Source organism: Oncorhynchus tshawytscha, linkage group LG05 (assembly GCF_018296145.1).
Source record: "Oncorhynchus tshawytscha isolate Ot180627B linkage group LG05, Otsh_v2.0, whole genome shotgun sequence".
NCBI lineage: Eukaryota > Metazoa > Chordata > Actinopteri > Salmoniformes > Salmonidae > Oncorhynchus > Oncorhynchus tshawytscha.
In genome coordinates this window covers 27488374-27508888 of record NC_056433.1, presented here as the reverse complement: position 1 = coordinate 27508888, position 20515 = coordinate 27488374, and the positions used below count along the sequence as shown (strand labels likewise).

The window sequence follows — 20515 nt, the reverse complement described above, 5'->3', positions numbered from 1 at the left end:
AGTCTTCTTAGGTATGACACTACAAGCTTGGCACACCGTATTCTTCTCTACAGATTCTCTTGAGCTCTGTCAGGTTGGATGGGGAGCGTTGCTACACAGCTATTTTAAGGTTTCTCCAGAGATGTTTGATCGGGTTCAGGCTGGGCCATTAAAAGACATTCCTGCATTGTCTTGACTGTGTGCTTAGGGTCATTGTCCTGTTGGAAGGTGAACCTTCGCCCCAGTCTGAGGTACTGAGCGCTCTGGAGCAGGTTTTCATCAAGGATCTCTCTGTACTTTGCTTCGTTCATCTTTGCCTCGATCCTGACTAGTCTCCCAATCCCTGCTGCTGAACAACATCCCCACAGCATGATGGTGCCAGGTTACCTCCAGACATGACAATTGCCATTCATGCCAAAGAGTTCATCCTTGGTTTCATCAGACCAGGGAATCTTGTTTCTCATGGTCTGAAAGTCTTTAGGTGGCTTTTGGCAAACCCCAAGTGGGCTGTCATGTGCCTTTTACTGAGGAGTGGCTTCCGTCTGGCTACTCTACCGTAAAGGTCTGATTGGTAGAGTGCTGCAGAGATGGTTGTCCTTGTGAAAGGTTCTCCCATCTCCACAGAGGAACTCTAGAGCTCTGTCAGAGTCACCATTTGGGTTCTTGGTCACCTCCCTGACAAAGGCCTTTCTCCCCCGATTGCTCAGTTTGAACGGGTGGCCAGCTCCAGAAGATTCTAGGTGGTTCCAATCTTCTTCCATTTAAGAATGATGGAGGCCACTGTGTTCTTGGGCACCTTCAATGCTGCAAACATGTTTTGGTACCCTTCCTCAGATCTGTGGCTCGACACAATCCTGTCTCGGAGCTCTACGGACAATCCCTTCGACCTCTTGGCATGGTTTTTGCTCGGACATCTCCAAATTAAGTCCAATCAATTGAATTTACCACAGATGAACTCCAATCAAGTTGTAGAAACATCTGAAGGATGATCAATGGAAACAGGATGCACCTGTGCTCAACTTCGAGTTTCATAGGAAAGGGTCTGAATACTTATATAAATAAAACATTTCTAAAAACCTGTTTTCGCTTTGTCATTATGGGCTTTTGTGTGTAGATTGCGGAGGATTTGCTTTTGTTTTAATCCATTTTAGATTAAGCTGTAACGTAACAAAATGTGGGAAAAAGTCAAGTGGTCGGAATACTTTCCGAAGGCACTGTATATTCCCATGTGCATCAGAGTCGTGTCTTCCTCTGGCATGTTTCTATAAAAAAACATCAAATCAAGGAAGGTCCCAACCCCCCCATGGTTGGAAACCCCTGCTCTAGACCACCCAGGCCACACTGCCCTTCATTGTAAATAACTTCAATCAACCCTGCTTTTGCACTCTGTATTCACTATGTTTGATTACAAACTACTGTCAGCTCACTAAAATGGTGTCGTATTCTATAAAAAATATGCATCTAGTTTTGATGGAAGTCTATCTGCTATTTTACAGGTCCCAAAACTAGCAATATTTTCATCATCATACCAACTGACTTAGTATTTTTATTGGCTATCATACAAGTTTTCCATCTGGGCCAATCAGGTTGTTTCAGACAGGAAGTGATCTCTGTTCCAAGGGAAGTTGTGCCCGCTATACCCACCGTCTCTTGATTTCGTCTAACTTCTCCACAGGCACGAGTACAGCACCGGTCTCAGCCTGGTTGCAGAACGTGTGAAGGATGTTGAGGTGGCTGCTCAACTCAACCATTGAATTCTGGGGGAGAATGCATGATCGTAAAATTATACAAATTTACATGCAGGGGCTGTATGTATCAAGCGTCTTAGATGCTGCACTGATCTTCAATGTAGTCAATGTAGTCAATTTCAAACAAGTACAGTTTAATTTACCGGGAACAACAGTCTGTAGACAGTTTTGAAGAGGTAGAGCAAAGAGAGCCCATCTTTGCCATTATCACTTCTGTGACAGCGTGGGAAGTGCCATTGAGGGCTACCCTATCTCCATTTGAAAGTAGTCAATTCTTTCTTCTCCAACTTCTATAATTTCTTGGCAGTTTGTAAACTACCAGAAAAGCTGCATACCATTGTGCTGGAGTGTGAAAAGTCTGAACAGACAAAGCTACATTTGATGATTTACTGCCACCTACTGTGCTGAAATGTTCGATCAGGAGTATAATTTATTGGCTGATCCCTCCTCATGACCTGGATAGAATTCTGGGATTTCTCCCTTAACCCATAGGAAGTCCCACCCAGTTGGCTACATTAAAATGGTGAAAGCCTCCAATTGCGCTGCCCATGCTGAAACAAGCTTTGTAGAAAGACCTCTATCTATCTCTATGAGAGAGAAGGAAAAGGAAAGAGACCTTGAGTTTTTCCTGTTTGACTCTAGCTTCTTTGGCAGCACAGGCGTGGTCCTGAGCATTTCCTCCCTCTTCAGATAGTACTGCCTCCATACGGTGAAGCCACGCCCCGACAAAGTCCATTGGCGCAGGGAGATACGTATCCAGCTCAGCCTTACACTGTCGCAGCTATAGGAGAGCACAAATACACAAACACACACACACACAGGAATTAGAAGAGCAGGTGGTCATGTGTACAAAAAATATGCAGTGCCTGCAGAAAGTATTCATACCGCTTGACTTATTCCACATTAGGTTGTGTTACAGCCTGAATTCAAAATGTATTAAATTGAAAAATTTCTCAACCATCTAAACACAATATACCCCATAATGACAATGTGAAAACATGTTTTTAGAAATGGTAGCAAATGTATTGAAAATGAAATTCAGAAATATATAATTTACAATATCTCAAGTATTCAGACCTCGGAATAGAGTTAGAATCACCTTTGGCAGCAATTACAGCTGTGAGTCTTTCTGGGTACGTCTCTAAGAGCTTTGCACACCTGAATTGTACAATATTTGCACATTATTCTTCAATTATTGCTCAGTCAAATTGGTTGTTTATCATTGCTTGACAGCTTTTTGTCATCTTGGTAAGCAAGTCAAGTGTATATTTTGCCTTGAGTTTTAGGTTATTGACCTGCTGGAAGGTACATTTGTCTCCCAGTATCTGTTGAAAAGCAGACTGAACCAGGTTTTCCTCTAGGATTTTGCCTCTGCTTGGCTCTATTCTGTTTCCTTTTATCCTAAAAAACTCCTTAGTCCTTGCCGATGACAAGCATACCCATAACATGATGGAGCCACCACCATGCTTGAAAGTATGAAGAGTGGTACTCAGTAATGTGTTGTGTTGGATTTGACCACAAATATAACGCTATGTATTCAGGACATTAAGTTCATATTTTTGCCACATTTTTGCAGTTTTACTTTAGTTCCTTATTGCAAACAGGATGTTTTGGAATGTTTATCTTCTGTACAGGTTTTCTTCTATTCATTCTGTCATTTAGATGAGTATTGTGGAGTAACTACAATGTTGTTGATCCATCCTAAGTTTTCTCCTATCACAGCCATTAAACTCTGTAACTGTTTTAAAGTCATAATTGACCTCATGGTGAAATCCCTGAGTGGTTTCTTTCCTCTCCGGCAACTGAGTTATGAAGGACGCCTGTACTGTATATTTGTAGTGACTAGGTGTATTGAAACACCATCCAAAGTGTAATTAAGAACTTCAACATGCTCAAAGGGATATTCAAGGTCTGCTTTTTAAATGTTTACCCATCTATCAATAGGTACAGTTCTTTTTGCGAGGCATTGGAAAACCTCTCTGGTCTTTGTGGTTGAATCTGTGTTTGAAATTCACTGTTCGACTGGGGGACCTTATAGATAATTGTATGTGTGGGGTACAGAGATAAGGTAGTCATTTAAAAATCATGTTAAACACTTATTGCACACAGAACGAGTCCATGCAACCAACTTATTATGTGACTTGTAAAGCACATTTTTACCATAACAAAAGGGTTGAATACTTATTGACTCATTAAATGTTCATTTTTTATTCATTTGTACAAATTTATAAAAACATAATTCCACTTCGACATTATGGGGTATTGTGTGACACAGTGACACTAAATCTCAATTTAATCCATTTCAAATTCAGGCTGTAATGGGTGTGAATACTTTCTGAAGGCACAAAATATAAATAGAATATCTAATGGTATTACAGGGGCAACTTCTACACACTCCCACTGGTGACTGTGGTGAGGCAATTTTACAATAAATAGCTTCTCCTTTTCAATTTATTGAGAAATCCTTGAAAAGGGTTGCCCTTTTTAATTATATTGACTTGGAATTTCAGTTTACTTCCTGAATTTCTCTCACCTTCTCTTCCAGGCAGTCCCAGGCTGCTCTTAGGGCACGTTGCTCCTCGCTGGGCTCCGGGCAGCGTCGCATGGCTCCCAACAGGGGCATCACTGGCCGTCGCTGCTCACTGAAGGAGACCGCAAATGCCTGGAATGCCTGGAGCCCACATAGACATCCCATAGGAAAACATATTATGTACAATATATGAGACAGAGTCTAGCAGATCGGCTTTAGCTCAGTTGGCTAATGCAGTCACGTGAAGGACTCGGATTCAACATTTGGTTGGCCACACAATGGTCATACAGACCTGAACCGTACTGTGCTGGCTTTCACGTTGTCTATTTCAGCAGTTTCAGCACAGCTCAGGTTAATAAAAGTGAGCTGAGCTGGCCTGACATTTCAGTCAAGTTTTCAAGATGGAGCACTTTCAGAAAAGCATAAACTGGGATGATGCATTTTGTAGTGAAAGTGCTCCACCTTGAAAACTTGACTGCTGAAAAATTGGGACTGCAATAACAGTGGATTAATCAACAAAAGACTAATTGAGTGAACTATAGCTTAAAGTTTGGGACAGCATGATAGTGTGAAAAAGGTCTAACCTGATACCGCTCTGCATAGGCTTTTTTCTCCGTGGAGGCCCACACCTCCAGCAGCTCCTGATAGGCCCGTTGTAGCCAGCAGGTCACCTCCCGGGCCCTTCGATTGGGTGAGGCCTGGGATCATAACGTTACAAATGAAGGCAATATCAATCACTCATTCATGCACAATTCACTCTTTCACTCATTTTTACTTAGTCTCCCATTGACATCATTGCAATGTGAAAGGTGGAAGTTTGAATTCCAACATAAGGGGTGAATCCTATCAAACCTGCTATAATAATGTTTAGGTAGTTTTTTTGCTGCCAAATAAGTGCATGCACAGTGTACCTGGTGCAGGGGAGAGACAGCGATGGCAGGGGTGAAGTGAGAGGGCAGATTGATAGGAGAAAGGCAGGGGGGCTGGGCCTGGGTGAACAGCTGCACCACCCCGCCAACAAGAGGAGAGAAGAAGAGGAGGAAAATGAAAAGGAGGAGGAGGAAGAAATGAGAGAAACATTACAGTGCAGGAATCTGGATGGATGGATCGAAGGAAGAAGGGATGGATAGATGGATGGGCAGAAGGGATGGACAGTCGGAAGGGATGGACCAGGGGAGAACGACAGCCCCCTCTCATTGAAGCCACGGAAGTTCAAGGCCGACTGGTACTGCAGGCATTGTTTTTAGAAAACAGGATCCCCCATTGTAGTGACCGAAAAAAATCTTTGTTGGCAATTTACATGTAAATAAATAAAAAATTGGACGACAATCATGGCACCAATAATTGCCCCCAATACACCAGATGTATGTCCTTGAACTAATTATTTTAAAAATCAACCTACAGAAAAAATAGTTAATAAAAGTGTAGTTAATAATATTCTTTGTAATGGCAGCTTTAGTAGCCTGGTCGACCTTCAACTTGAGTTACCCAATGAGAGGGGGCAGCACTGACCTAGCCAGCACCGTCACTTGAGTATCTCTTCTCTGTCCTCTCTAGCCTCCTTTTGAAAAATCTATTCAGTTCCTCCACATTGAAATGAATGGTGGCCAACTTCAAAATAGGCTGCTGTGATTGATTTTACACAAAATCTATGATAACTATGAAATTTGAAAATTTGCAGCTGTGACTGATTTTACACTAAATCTATGATGAGTCTATGACATTTCAATTTAGTTCCTCCACATTGAAATGAATGGTGGCCAACTTGAAAATAGGCTGCTGTGGCCTCCCGGGTGGCGCAGTGGTCTAAGGCACTACATCGCAGTGCTAGCTGTGCCACCAGAGACCCAACCGGCCACGACCGGGAGGTCCATGGGGCTACGCACAGTTGGCTTAGCATCGTCCGGGTTAGGGAGAGTTTGGCCGGTAGGGATATCCTTGACTCATCGCGCACTAGTGACTCCGGGTGCAGTGTGCGCTGCCTAGGTGTTTCCTCTGACACATTGGTGCGGCTGGCTTCCGGGTTGGATGCGCTCTGTGTTAAGAAGCAGTGCGGCTTGCGTTTCAGAGGACGCATGGCTCTCGACCTTCGTCTCTCCCGAGCCCGTATGGGAGTTGTAGCGATGAGACAAGTTAGTAACTACTAACAATTGGATACCACGAAATTGGGGAGAAAAAGGGGGGTAAAAAATATATTAAAAAAATAGTCTGCTGTGCCTGATTTTACACGGTCCATCCGTGTAGAGTCATCGTAGATTTTATTTAACTAGGCAAGTCAGTTAAGAACACATTCTTATTTTCAATGATGGCCTAGGAACGGTGGGTTAACTGCCTTGTTCAGGGGCAGAACGACAGATTTTTACCTTGTCAGCTCGGGGATTCAATCTTGCAACCTTATGGTTAACTAGTCCAACGCTCTAACCACCTGCTTTACATTGCACTACATGAGGAGCCTGCTTGTTACGCAAATGCAGTAAGTAGCCAAGGTAAGTTGCTAACTAGCATTAAACTTATCTTATAAAAAACAATCAATCAATCACTAGTTAACTACACATGGTTGATGATATTACTAGTTTATCTAGCGTGTCCTGCGTTGCATATAATCGATGCGGTGCGCATTCGCGAAAAAGGACTGTCGTTGCTCCAACGTGTACCTAACCATAAACATCAATGCCTTTCTTAAAATCAAAACACAAGTATATATTTTTAAACCTGCATATTTAGTTAATATTGCCTGCTAACATAAATGTCTTTTAACTCAGGAAAATGTGTCACTTCTCTTGCAACAGAGTCAGGGTATATGCAGCAGTTTGGGCCGCCTGGCTCGTTGCGAACTGTGTGAAGACTATTTCTTCCTAACAAAGGCAGCCAACTTCGCCAAACGGGGGATGATTTAACAAAAGTGCATTTGTGAAAAAAGCACAATCGTTGCACGACTGTACCTAACCATAAACATCAATGCCTTTCTTAAAATCAATATACAGAAGTATATATTTTTAAACCTGCATATTTAGCTAAAAGAAATCCAGGTTAGCAGGCCATATTAACCAGGTGAAATTGTGTCACTTCTCTTGCGTTCATTGCATGCAGAGTCAGGGTATATGCAACAGTTTGGGCAGCCTGGCTCGTTGCGAACTAATTTGCCAGAATTTTACGTAATTATGACATAACATTGAAGGTTGTGCAATGTAACAGGAATATTTAGACTAATGGATGCCACACCATAGATACAATACGGAACGGTTCCGTATTTCACTGAAAGAATAAACGTTTTGTTTTTTCGAGATGATAGTTTCCGGATTCGACCATATTAATGACCTAATGCTCGTATTTCTGTGTGTTATTATGTTATAATTAAGTCTAGGATTTGATAGAGCAGTCTGACTGAGTGATGGTAGGCACCAGCAGGCTCGTAAGCATTCATTCAAACAGCACTTTTGTGCATTTTGCAGCACAAAAGTGCTTTTGTGCGCTGAGACTTGGAGTGGTTGTTCCCCTTGCTCTGCATGGGTAACGCTGCTTCGAGGGTGGCTGTTGTCGATGTGTTCCTGGTTCGAGCCCAGGTAGGAGCGAGGAGAGGGATGGAAGCTATACTGTTACACTGGCAATACTAAAGTGCCTATAAGAACATCCAATAGTAAAAGGTTAATGAAATACAAATCGTATAGAGAGAAATAGTCCTATAATTCCTATAATAACTACAACCTAAAACTTCTTACCTGGGAATACTGAAGACTCATGTTAAAAGGAACCACCAGCTTTCATATGTTCTCATGTTCTAAGCAAGGAACTTAAACGTTAGCTTTCTTACATGGCACATATTGCATTTTTACTTTCTTCTCCAACACTTTGTTTTTGCATTATTTAAACCAAATTGTTTCATTATTTATTTGAGGCTAAATGTATTTTATTGATGTATTATATTAAGTTAAAATAAGTGTTCATTCAGTATTGTTGTAATTATCATTATTACAAAGAAATGTAAAAAATTGGATCGGATTTTTGGTCCTCCAATAATGGGTATCGGTATTGAAAAATCATAGTCGGTCAACCACTATACTGTATACAGTCATTGGAACAGACGGACGGAAGGACGGACAGATGGACAGACAAACAGACAGACAGACAATTATGAACCAAAGGAAGATAGATTGACAGGAAAGCAGGAGAATGGTTACATCTCAATAGTCTAACATCCTCTGCTTCAGCTATGCTAATTTAACAACTAAACATAACATAGGTGAAAAGCACAATGCACTATGACTGAAGCATATAATAGGATATTGCTTACAGCAGGCACATTCAAAACTGGACCTCAAAGGCAGTTCAACTGGCTGATTTTCATTATTTCCCTCTAATCAAGGACTGATTTTGACCTGGGACACCAGGTGGGTGCAATTAATTATCAGGTAAAACAGAAAAACAGCACCACTCCGGAACTTCAGGCTCAGATTTGTATACCCCTAGCCTACAGTATACTGCAAGTGGGTTGCACAGAGTGGGAAAATGGGAACGTGACCACTGACCTGCAGGTCATCATCGTCGGGTGGTGTGGGGAGGTCATTGGAATACTGCAGGAATTGGGCCACGTAGGTCATGATGGACTTTTCGTCTGGGTTTTTTACGTCAACGTCTAAAATTAAAAGAGACAGAGCCACATTCAATGAAACTCACAGAGTAATGTTTATGTAATGTATAGCTTGTAACGTACAGTATATTGTCTTGTTCCTTTGTCAACATCATGGAATCACCTTATGAAGACCGACTATCTCCTCTCCTTTTAATTTTTTTTTTAAAGGAGTTCCGAGATTGGGAAAAAAATATCTAGACCGGGCACAGAGAAGAAGGGCACCGACAGGGTTGGTTGATTTGAGATTCGAACCCCCGTCGCCAGGGGGTATGCATCGTCCGGTGTCAGTAGTATTACAGTTCAACCAGACTCCGGCACTATTTCAAGTTTTCTTGTTTTATTTCACATGGACTGGTCCTCACCCTGGGGCTCCAGCAGACGGGGGATGCGTAGCTCCTGCTCAGCCAGACGGAAGGCCTCCTCCAAGTTCTGCTGGTTGCTTCTAGACTGGGCCTGAGTTAAGTCCACCAGGTCTGGTCTCAGAGAACACAGGATGCCCAGGAATGCCATCCCACTACGCCAGCTGCATTTAAAGTCCTTGACACTGAGGGAGCAGTCAGCTCTGGCAGAACAGAAGTAGGATTGGAGAGAGAGAGAGAGGCAATAATAAATAAATAAATAAGTAAATAAAAAAGAGGAAAAAAACAAATAAATCATGCATGGTGGTGTTCGTGTGTGTCTGTTTATGTCAGTGTCTGTTGTACAAATGCATGCAAGTGGAACCCACCTTTGGCACTGGTCTCGGACCCACATCAGCAGGGCCTTCTTGGCCGAGACGCGGAAGCGGGTGTGGAGGGGCGAAGCTCGCCCGCGAGGGGCAGGACTACCCGGGGTTGGGCTTCCCAGGGCAGGGCTACTGGAGCGAGAGTCCAGACTGGCCAGGGAGTCCAGGGAAGAGTGGCGTGAGCTGAAAGACAGTGTGCTGGCCAGCTCCTCAATCTGGGACACAGAGCAGATAGCGACTGAATATTGGGGAACACTGATTTGCATTGGAAGAGAGTACTTTTCCTCAAAATAAAGTAGTTTACATTGTATTTTAATAGCCAATCTCTAACAGTGTTTATTTTTTTTCTAGGTTTTTATTCCAGGCCACTGTGCTTCTGCTTCTCCTTGCTCTTTGGGATCTAGGTCAGGTTAATGTGAACACACTTGTGCCGGATGTAAAAAGGGCTTTATAAACACATTTTATAAACCAGGGTCATTCATCTGGCCCTACTAATCAGACCACCTTGAATGTACTGTCGCATTTCAATTTCAAAATGACATATAGCCACCCCACACTACCTCCCTGGAGTCTCTAAACAAAAAATCCTCCCTCTTCTGTCCTTCTCTATAGAACCAAACTGACTGAGAACACTCCTGTAAGCTGTTATAGTAAGCGGTTATATTCAGCATTGTTCCTGAGCAGAAATTAAATGCAAAGTCTATTTCCCAGGGTTCATCTACACTACATGAATGGAGCGTCTCTTGTACTTTGAGGCCATTGAAGCCATAGGTGTGGTTAAAGAGACAGAATACATCAATGACAAAGGGTGTGTTCTGTAATGTAATACTGTATTATCTAGCCATTATATCCCTGATATCAAAAACAACATGGTCAGAAAAGAAGGGTTTTGCGGGAACTCACATTGTTACAGGATGTTTCATTTTTTAAATATTTATAAAAATGCCAAACTTTTTTCACTTTTTTCATGGAAATTAAGCTTTTGTGCTGATCACCACACAGTACAATCACTGGTCTCTGGACATTTCTTAAGTCATCCATAAATGATGTCTATCAAGCAGCAATACCAGTATATTGAAATGCTAGACAATATAGCATGAATAGCCATGCCAATGTACAGTAGTCAGTCCACTGTCATATTATGTCGAGCAATAAGATTGATAATATGATTGCATCCACATTTAAACTAACTATTGAATACACAGTGCAAAACATTGCTCGTGTGCAACATTATATTGGTTCTTTGAATGTGAGAATTCTTCAACAAGGTCCTTTTCACAATACTGAGCTGAGCCAAATCAAGCTGACCTGTAGTGCGCTGGCCTAGTTACGCATCCACCACAGTTGCTGGAAAAGTGCTGGAAAGGACCATGTGAAAAGAAAATATCCAAGCCAGCACAGAACAGTTTGGTTCGGCATGAGGGTATGGCCACACAGAGATTTTCTTGTCCAACAAATTAGCAAATAGTTTAGCAAATAGTTTAGCAAATAGTTTTTCAAAGGGGGTCATCCGTTGACGGATAATGGACAACAGAGATTATTGTCTGTCTGCTTTTGTGTGTATGCAACTAGTCCAAAAAAAGTTGACATGAGTTTTTGACAGACAGAAACTGAATATGATGAATGCATATTTTTTCTACATCTCTGTTTGGCTTCAACCTGATAAGTGTGAAAAGAGTGTGTCATGGGCTAAACTGTGCAGACACCCACGTGACAGTGGAGGATGATGGTCCATATAAGGCCCAGGATGATGGAGGGGCGTCCGTCGATGATGTCTGGGATGTTGATGTTCACCAGTTTAACCTGGGTTTGGGTTAACAGAGGTATGTTATTAGAACAAGCCAACCCCTGACACACCATTTTACATGTACATTTGAGTCATTTAGCAGAGCAAAGTCAGAGCTAGTAAGCGGTAAAAGAGTCAAGTGCAAGTGTTAATTCACGAAAGGCACTTACATTATTTAGCTTAAATATGAATGATTGTTTCTTGTTGCGATTGCTATATGCTTTCTCCGATCAAAAAACTAAGAAAATATAAAATGGGGCCTCCCGGGTGGCGCAGTGGTTAAGGGCGCTATACTGCAGCGCCAGCTGTGCCACCAAAGACTCTGGGTTCGTGCCCGGGCTCTGTCGTAACCGGCCGTGACCGGGAGGTCCGTGGGGCGACCGTTGGCCGGTAGGGATATCCTTGTCTCATCGCGCACCAGCGACTCCTGTGGCGGGCCGGGCGCAGTGCACGCTAACCAAGGTTGCCAGGTGCACGGTGTTTCCTCCGACACATTGGTGCAGCTGGCTTACGGGTTGGATGCGCACTGTGTTAAGAAGCAGTGCGGCTTGGTTGGGTTGTGTATCGGAGGACGCATGACTTTCAACCTTCGTCTCTCCCAAGCCCGGGAGTTGTAGGGGAGTTGTAGCGATGAGACAAGATAGTAGCTACTAACAATTGGATACCATGAAATTGGGGTAAAAAAACATCTAATGTATTATTGTATTTATAAAATGTATCATTCATTTGGCATAATTTCTCTGCCTAATCAGATTCTTCTCACACTCATACAGCCGCTCTTACCGATTTCTTCTTGAGGAAGTCCAAGGCCGTCTGAATGTTACCCCTGTGCTGGAAAAACCCGTGGCCCCTCTCCCGTTTCTGTGGGAGAAAAAAAAAATCAACATGTTCCCTGAATCCCAAAACAACCTGTAGCCCCGACCCTGAGTGAATCAGTCCCGAATTAGAGGGAAAGATCGGTTGCGTTCCAGGCCGAATACATTGCAGTCGTGCAACGTGGATCAACAAATGATTGCATACCAGTTAATCTACTACACAGTCAGGCACCGATTGTTATATTATATGATATGGTTAGCTGATATCACCTATCCCGGAAGGGTAAGTGCAGTATGTTTCAGATACTAAGTCCAAAATGACATTTTACTGCTGTAATTTTGCAGTGTAACTGCTGTTACTAGAGTGCAGTACACTGCAGTTATTCTGAAATTACTGTGTCCAAAATACCACAGTCGACTGCAGTTAGTGCACTTTTAAAACTGCCTTTTTTAGTAAGGGTGAGATCTGGCAGGGGACTGCAACATAGCCAGCCTGGAACTCAGACAATAATATATTCAATTTAGCAGACACTTTCATCCAAAGCAACTTAGTCATGAGTGAATACATTTCCCTATGGGTGGCCCCAGTGGGAATCAAACCCACAATCATGGTGTTGCAATTGCTATGCTCTACCAACTGAGCCATACAGGGCCAGTGAAAGTCAGTAGTGCTACAGCCTCTCAGGACTGTTACTGGATGTCCCTTGTGGTGTAAGGGCTACCTTCTTGTCCACTTTACCATGTACGATGACTTCATGAATTGTACTGTAAGCTGCCAGGTCTCCCTCGAAAAAAGGGATCCCTTATGTCAAGGTTATATTTATAAAATGTATAAATAAAATAATACAAATCTGCTATCACTGTATTTTGGATAGTCCAAATACTGTCAATGGTTTGTAGATGTTCAACTGTCATTTCAACTAACTATCCACTAACTAGGAATGTGCTTCTTTCCCTTTCAAGATGATTTGATATGTATCTAGTTCCATGGGCTCCGACACGATACAGGAATGATACATTTCAGTTTGAAATGATTTGATGCGATTCGGACGACGCTAGGCCAATTGTGCGTCGCCCCACGGGCCTCCCGGTCGTGACCGGCTGCGACAGAGCCTGGGCGCGAACCCAGAGTCTCTGGTGGCACAGCTAGCGCTGCGATGCAGTGCCCTAGACCACAGCGCCACCCGGGAGGCCTTTGTATTATATTTTACCAGATCTAATTTGTTATATTCTCCTACATTCCTTCAACATTTTCCACAAACTGCAAAGTGTTTCCTTTCAAATGGTACAAATAATATGCATGTCCTTGCTTCAGGGCCTGAGCTACAGGCAGTTAGATTTGGGTATGTCATTTTAGGTGAAAATTATAAATAAATAAAAAAGGGGCCAATCCTTAAGAGGTAAAACATAAGATGCTAGTGAGGCCCGAGAATCCACTCTCACATAGGTACGTGGTTGCAATGGGCATCCGTGTCTTAACAGCGAGATTTGCCAAGGCAGGAAACTCTGAGCGCAGCCCTTTCCAGAAATCTGGCAGTGGTTTCTGATTAAATTCAATTTTCACAGAACCGCTTGTTGCGCAACCAGCAGAGTTCTGTATGTTGTAAAAGCGTTACATGGTCACTGCCCATATCGTTGCATAATGCAGAAATTACACGAGAGTTCAGGAGCCTTGCTTTAAGAAAGTTACTATTTTCACTGTAGTGTCCAAAACGTCTTTTAAGCTGTCAGGCATACCCTTGGCAGCAAGAGCCTCTCCGTGGTGTCTCCCTGTCATGGCTTTTGCGCTATGAGTACAGATACCAACACATCTTGACTGACAAAGTCCATTTGATGTCACAAAGCTGTCCAGTACTTTAAAAATATCCTCTCATGTTGTCCTGGTTTCCATTGACCCCCCATAAACGTAACGGACATATACCAGGAGCTGTGCCAGGCCCACCACGTCTGTTGACTCATCCGCTGTAACACATATAAATCACTAGCTTGTATGTGAAGCAGTAATTGTTTCAAAACATCTCCTGCCATGTCACTGATGCGTCGTGAAACAGCGTTGTTTGATGAAGGCATTGTTTGTGTATTTTTTGGGCCTTTTCCCCCATTATTGTCCCAGCCATATCCACGGCAGCAGGAAGAATTAAGTCCTCCACAATAGTATGGGGTTTGCCTGTCCTAGCCACTCGGTAGCTCACCATATGAAGACGCTTCTGGACCTTTCTTATTAATGGCATCTGATGGTTTTATACGTCTTAATATTCAAAAGTCGTCTTTATTCTCGCTCAAAAAACTCCCGTGGCTTATTTTTCAAATTGTCATGTTTCGTTTCTAAATGTCTGTGCAAGAGTGAAGGTTTCCCGCGCGAGAAAAACGGTTAATATGATTGGATGTTAATCATTTGACTAGGCTACCTGTATTTGACATCGTGTTGTTATTTCGCTGAATGTTGGTTAAATGGTTTAAAAAATTTAAAAATGGGTGGGCACAAGCCATTTAACAAACATTTGAATGCTGAAGGTGACGTGCAGATGTGCCAGATCAGGAATAGGCCTACCTCTCATTGGTCAGTGCAAGCAATTTGACTAGGCTACTGATATTGCCTAGGGTTGTTTGATCTGCAAAATAACATGTCAATCAATGACTGTCAACATAATTACACGCTTAGTTCGACACTGAAGAAGAAGACACAGTTGTCACAAAAGCGGAGAGGTATTTTCGGAGGGTAGAAAGAAAATAATTTTAGCAAAGAAAGTTACTGAACCAGCAATTTATAATGTTTGAATCTATTTTCTGATCGATGCATGCTACATTTGGATCGGTTTGGGGTCCCGCAGAGAGATGCACTCATATCTTAAACATTTGAAACAAGCACCGATGGGTATTGGTGAATCGTTACATCCCTACCACTAACCCCAACCTTAACCCTAAGCCTGACCCCTATCCTAACCCTAAACTTAACCCTTTCATGGGGGGTCACTCACCATGCGCTGGCCGCTCATCACCTCAAGCAGGTCAAGGAGGCGAGCGCCATCTCTAAGGTCAGAGAACAGGTCCAGCACTGTTGTGGGAGGGCTCCTCTGGGACAACACAAAGAACAACATCTCTATTATAATCCATGAGGTACTGTAACTCATATGATGACTTGGGTGGATAGACAACTTCATGATCATTGTTAGCTAGGCTCAGATTGGCTGATCCGAAATATTACAAGAGATGCTGAAAACCCACTACCTCTTCATGCTATTCAAACTTTTTATAAACACATCAATGAACCTACATGATATCATATTGGAGCAAATTATATTTATTGCACAGTGAAGTGAAGGTGGGGTTGTATTATAAACTGGTTACCAATGTATTTAGAGCAGTAAAACTAAATGTTTTGTCATACTAGTGGTATACAGTCTGACATACCATGACTTTCAGCCAATCAGCATTCAGGGCTAGAACCACCCAGTTTATAATTATATACAAGCTACAGAAAAGTTTAAATCAGTGAAGATGCCTTGAGTATATAGGTCTTGTTACAGAGGTAATAAGATATAATAGATCACAGGTTATCACTTTTATAATGAGAGACTGAAGTAGTTGGAATCTGGTGCTGAGCAACGTGGATGTGGGAGGGGCGGTGGGAAGCGGGGTCGGCTCACCTTACAACCTGCTAGCCTGCTCCACTGCCCAGGCTCTATTAATACTTTAGCCCCCTGTCGTACAAACTCCCCCTTCACTTCACTGTGCAATGAGTCAGCATTTGTCTAGTAGTGCTAATGTCCTAATGAGCCCGTCACAACAGTGAAGGCAAGTCACAGAGCTCCGTGCAGTGAGAGATTTAGCAACTTCTCCCCAGAGGCGCGACTCGTTTAAAAAATAAATATATATATATATTTATTTTTTTAACGAGTTGCGCCTCTGGGGAGAAATTATATATATATGTTTTGTATATATACTTTATATATTTCTGTGGGGGAGGGTTTTTATGTATTTATTAAGATAGGACAGTGAAGAGGAAACAGGAAAGATGGGAGATATTGTGAGTCAAAGGGGCAGTGGGTCGGATTCAAACCCTTCTCTGATATACATGTTTGCCGGAGTCTGGGATTACTAAGCTCAGGACCACACAGGCCACACTCCTCATGTTTTTAACCTGAAAACATCGGAGTGATGGAAGCCTTCGACAGTAATGACAGCTGATTTCAGTTTTTAGTAACCAATCTGACAAGAAGTGTCTTTGTAGTCTCATGACAGTAACAATTGTCTACAGAAGCTTATTAAGTTGGCTTTGTGCCAAACCGTGGCTGTCTCGTGTGCATCTTGCATGCTGGCCTCACAGAATGGTAATAAAGGTCTAGTATATGACGCTCATGACAGCATCATGTAGAGACTATACGAGGGATGTTTTACGAGTGGTGCTACCGGTTAAGTTTGGACAGGGCATTGCAGATGAGAGTGGTGAGGTTATCCATCTTAAAATAGCATTGCAAATGAGAGTGGTGAGGTTATCCCTCTTAAAATAGCATGTTTCAGTTGAAAAGTGTCTCTTGGAAAGTAGAAAGGAAGGGAAAGCTGTGACGATTTATCTCCAGATATCTGTGTCTCTCTTCTCTCTTCTTACTTTTTATGTTCATAACTTAAACCTATACAAGTTATATCTGTCCAGGCCACAATATACAGTTGAAGTCAGAAGATTACATACACTTAGGTTGAAGTCATTAAAACTCGTTTTTCAACCACTCCTCAAATTTCTTGTTAACAAACTATAGCTTTGATAAGTCAGTTAGGACATCTACTTTGTGCATGACAAGTAATTTTACAAACAATTGTTTAAGGACAGATTATTTCACTTATAATACACTGTATCACAACTCCAGTGGATCAGAAGTTTACAAACACTAAGTTGACTGTGCCTTTAAACAGCTTGGAAAATAATGTCATGGCTTTTGAAGCTTCTGATAGGTTCATTTACATAATTTGAGTCAACTGGAGGTGTACCTGTGGATGTATTTCAAGGCCTACCTTCAAACTCAGTGCCTCTGTGCTTGACAGAAGAAAGAAATCAGCCAATACCTCAGAGAAAAAAGTTAAACCTCCACAAGTCTGGTTCATCATTGGGAGAAATTTCCAAACACCTGAAGGTACCAAGTTCATCTGTACAAACAGTAGTATGTAAGTATAAACACCATGGGACCACGCAGCCGTGATACCGCTCAGGAAGGAGACGCGTTGATGAACGTAATTTGGTGCGAAAAGTGCAAATCAATCCCAGAACAACAGCAAAGAACCTTGTGAAGATGCTGGAGGAAGCAGGTACAAAAGTATCTATATCAACAGTAAAACAAGTCCTATATGAACATAATCTGAAAGGCCACTCAGCAAGGAAGAAGCCACTGCTCCAAAACAACCATACAAAAGACAGACTACGGTTTGCAACTGCACATGGGGACAAAGATCGTATATTTTGGAGAAAAGTCGCCTGGTCTGATGAAACAAAAATAGAACCTTTTGGCCATAATGACCATCGTTATGTTTGGAGGAAAAAGGGGGAGGCTTGCAAGCTGAAGAACACCATCCCAACTGTGAAGCACGGGGGAGACAGCATCATGTTGTGGGAATGGCTTTGCTGCAGGAGGGACTGGTGCACAATAGATTGCATCATGAGGATTGAAAATTATGTGGATATATTGAAGCAACATCTCAAGACATCAGTCAGGAAGTTAAAGCTTGGTCGCAAATGGGTCTTCCAAATGGACAATGACTCCAAGCATACTTCCAAAGTTGTGGCAAAATGACTTAAGGACAACAAAGTCAAGGTATTGGAGTGGCCATCACAAAGCCCTGACCTCAATCCTATAGAAAATTTGTGGGCAGAACTGAAAAAGTGTGTGTGAGCAAGGAGGCCTACAAACCTGACTTAGTTATACCAGCTCTGTCAGGAGGAATGGGCCAAAAGTAACCCAACTTATTGTGGAAGGCTACCCGAAACATTTGACCCAAGTTAAACAATTCAAAGGCAACGCTACCAAATACTAATTGAGTGTATGTACACTTCTGACCCACTGGGAATGTGATGAAAGAAATAGCTGAAATAAATCATCCTCTCTGCTATTATTCTGACATTTCACATTCTTAAAATAAAGTGGTGATCCTAACTGACCTAAAACAGGGATTTTTTTTTATTAAGGATTAAATGTCAGGAATTGTGAAAAACTAAGTTTAAATGTATTTGGCTAAGGTGTATGTAAAGTTCAGACTTCAATTGCATGTGATGTAATGTTGCTATACAGTTTAGACTGATGTTGCATGACACACACACGCATGCACAGACACAAGCACGCATGCACACACACACACACACTGGACTTTCCATCTTTAGACTCACCTTAGATAGTTGAGCATTGATCCAGTTGGTGAAGGTTCTCTTCTGAATCTGTTCTTGCTCCACTATTGGGAAAAGAAAGGTGCTACATTACATAACCTGCATCACAAATGGCACCCTATTTACAGTGCCGTACTTTTTACCAGACCCATGAGACTCTGGTCAAAAGTAGTGCGGTATGTAGGGAATAGGGTGCCATTTGGGATACATACAATGGGTGGTACAACTGGTGGCTAGAGAATACATTGGCCCAAGAGTCAAGAATCATTTGAAATTAGTTATTTGTTCCAACATAGAAGAAAAGGGTCAATATTGCAGAAATATATTAATAAATAGCATCAATTTATTGTGTTACAGTATGTCTTGTTCACACTTCGAGTGTGATGCGTTCATCAGTGAAATCACTATGAACATGAATGAATCAGTCAGAAATTCTCCAATGCATATGATGCATGCAATATCCATATAACTTTCACAGAAACAGACTGAAAAACACACATGAAAGCTCTTTAGACAACTGCTACCCAAATTGGTATGTGACCGTTCAGGCTACACTTACCAAAGTCAGAGTATTCAGGGACCTCTACCTCCATTTCAGATTGTTGACCCTCCATTCTTAAGCCGCCCAGTGGATCATGACCAGACACAAAACTCCACTCGGTCTGTCTGTCTGTCTCTCTCTTCTCTGCCTCGCTCCTTGAGTATCAGAGTATGATGACCAGACACGAAACTCCACTTACAACTCAAAATATCTCTCTCTCTCTCTCACTCCTGCTCTCTCTCCCTCCCTCTCTTTCTCTGTGGTTGCCGACAGGTTATCTTCAGACCATTCCTTACAGTGGGGCAAGGTTTCTTCCTGTGCTAATTAAGGATAGCTAGAGATAGCTTTGGGTCTGGGATCTGGCCAAGGTGTTCATGATACATGACGGGACAGGATCCAAAAAAATGTAAAGACACACACACACCACCCACACCCACACCGGCAAAAAGGTTTGACAGGGCCAAAAGACTGCACCACTTAGTGCTACATGACAGGACAGGCTCCAAGACAGCTTTCTCTCTCTCTCTCACGCAGACACGCAGACACACAAATCAAATCAAGATTAATTTATACAGCACATTTCAGACATGGAATGCAATGCAATGTGCTTCACAGGAAAAACAAATATTACTACACAACAAACATATGAGGATAAAAAACTAAATAATAACAATAAAAACTGAAATACTAAATATATCCACAGTTTCGGCACCCCTCAGTTTCTCTGGCAGGCTATTCCAGAGTCAGGGAGCAAAGTAACTAAAGGCTGCCTCTCCATACCTCTTGGTCCTAGGCTTTGGGATAGTTAAAAGGCCAGTACCAGGGGACCTGAGGGACCTACTGGGTATATAAATGAAAAGCATGTCTGACATGTATTGGGGTGTACAATCACGGATTGATTTAAAAACCAATAGAAGAATCTTAAAATGAATTCTTAAACTCACAGGCAGTCAGTGCAGAAAACTTAAAACCAGTATGTTTTGCCAATGGCTTTCTTGGGTAGACCAGACAGGAGAGCATTACAGTAGTCAAGCCTCTCTGTAGCAGTCAGAGAGAAACGGCCGCACCTTGGCAATGTTCCTCAGGTGGTAAAAGCTATTTTGGTCACATTCCTAACGTGCAATTTAAAATTAAGTTCAGAATCTAAAATAACACCTTTATTGCCCGTGAATTAAAATGTGCGGCCAGATTCTCTCTCTGTGGTTTGGCTCCAACTATAAGTACCTCGGTCTTGTCTTGATTTCACTGGAGGAAGTTGTGAGCCATCCAAGTATTTAAATCACTAATACGGTCTAATAATTTATCCGTAGAGCTAAAATCCTCTGGTGACACAGAAATGTACATTTTGCTTAAGAATGGAAGGTTGGAGATTGGCTGAAAATATCTAAGAGC

General features: G+C 42.2%; 1 protein-coding gene across 1 annotated transcript in view; it reads right to left on the bottom strand.

The window, feature by feature from the left end:
- LOC112250423 (nesprin-2) overlaps window positions 1–20515 on the bottom strand; it is a 245510-nt gene that overhangs the window by 199186 nt on the left and 25809 nt on the right. The window contains exons 3-13 of the mRNA XM_042322697.1: window positions 18586–18647; window positions 15191–15286; window positions 12181–12258; window positions 11322–11414; window positions 9615–9826; window positions 9250–9449; window positions 8784–8890; window positions 4842–4955; window positions 4261–4398; window positions 2344–2508; window positions 1624–1736 (exon numbers count right to left, since the gene is read on the bottom strand). Of these exons, the coding sequence (XP_042178631.1) occupies window positions 1624–1736; window positions 2344–2508; window positions 4261–4398; window positions 4842–4955; window positions 8784–8890; window positions 9250–9449; window positions 9615–9826; window positions 11322–11414; window positions 12181–12258; window positions 15191–15286; window positions 18586–18647 (1378 nt within the window). The remainder of the gene's footprint in view (window positions 1–1623; window positions 1737–2343; window positions 2509–4260; window positions 4399–4841; window positions 4956–8783; window positions 8891–9249; window positions 9450–9614; window positions 9827–11321; window positions 11415–12180; window positions 12259–15190; window positions 15287–18585; window positions 18648–20515) is intronic.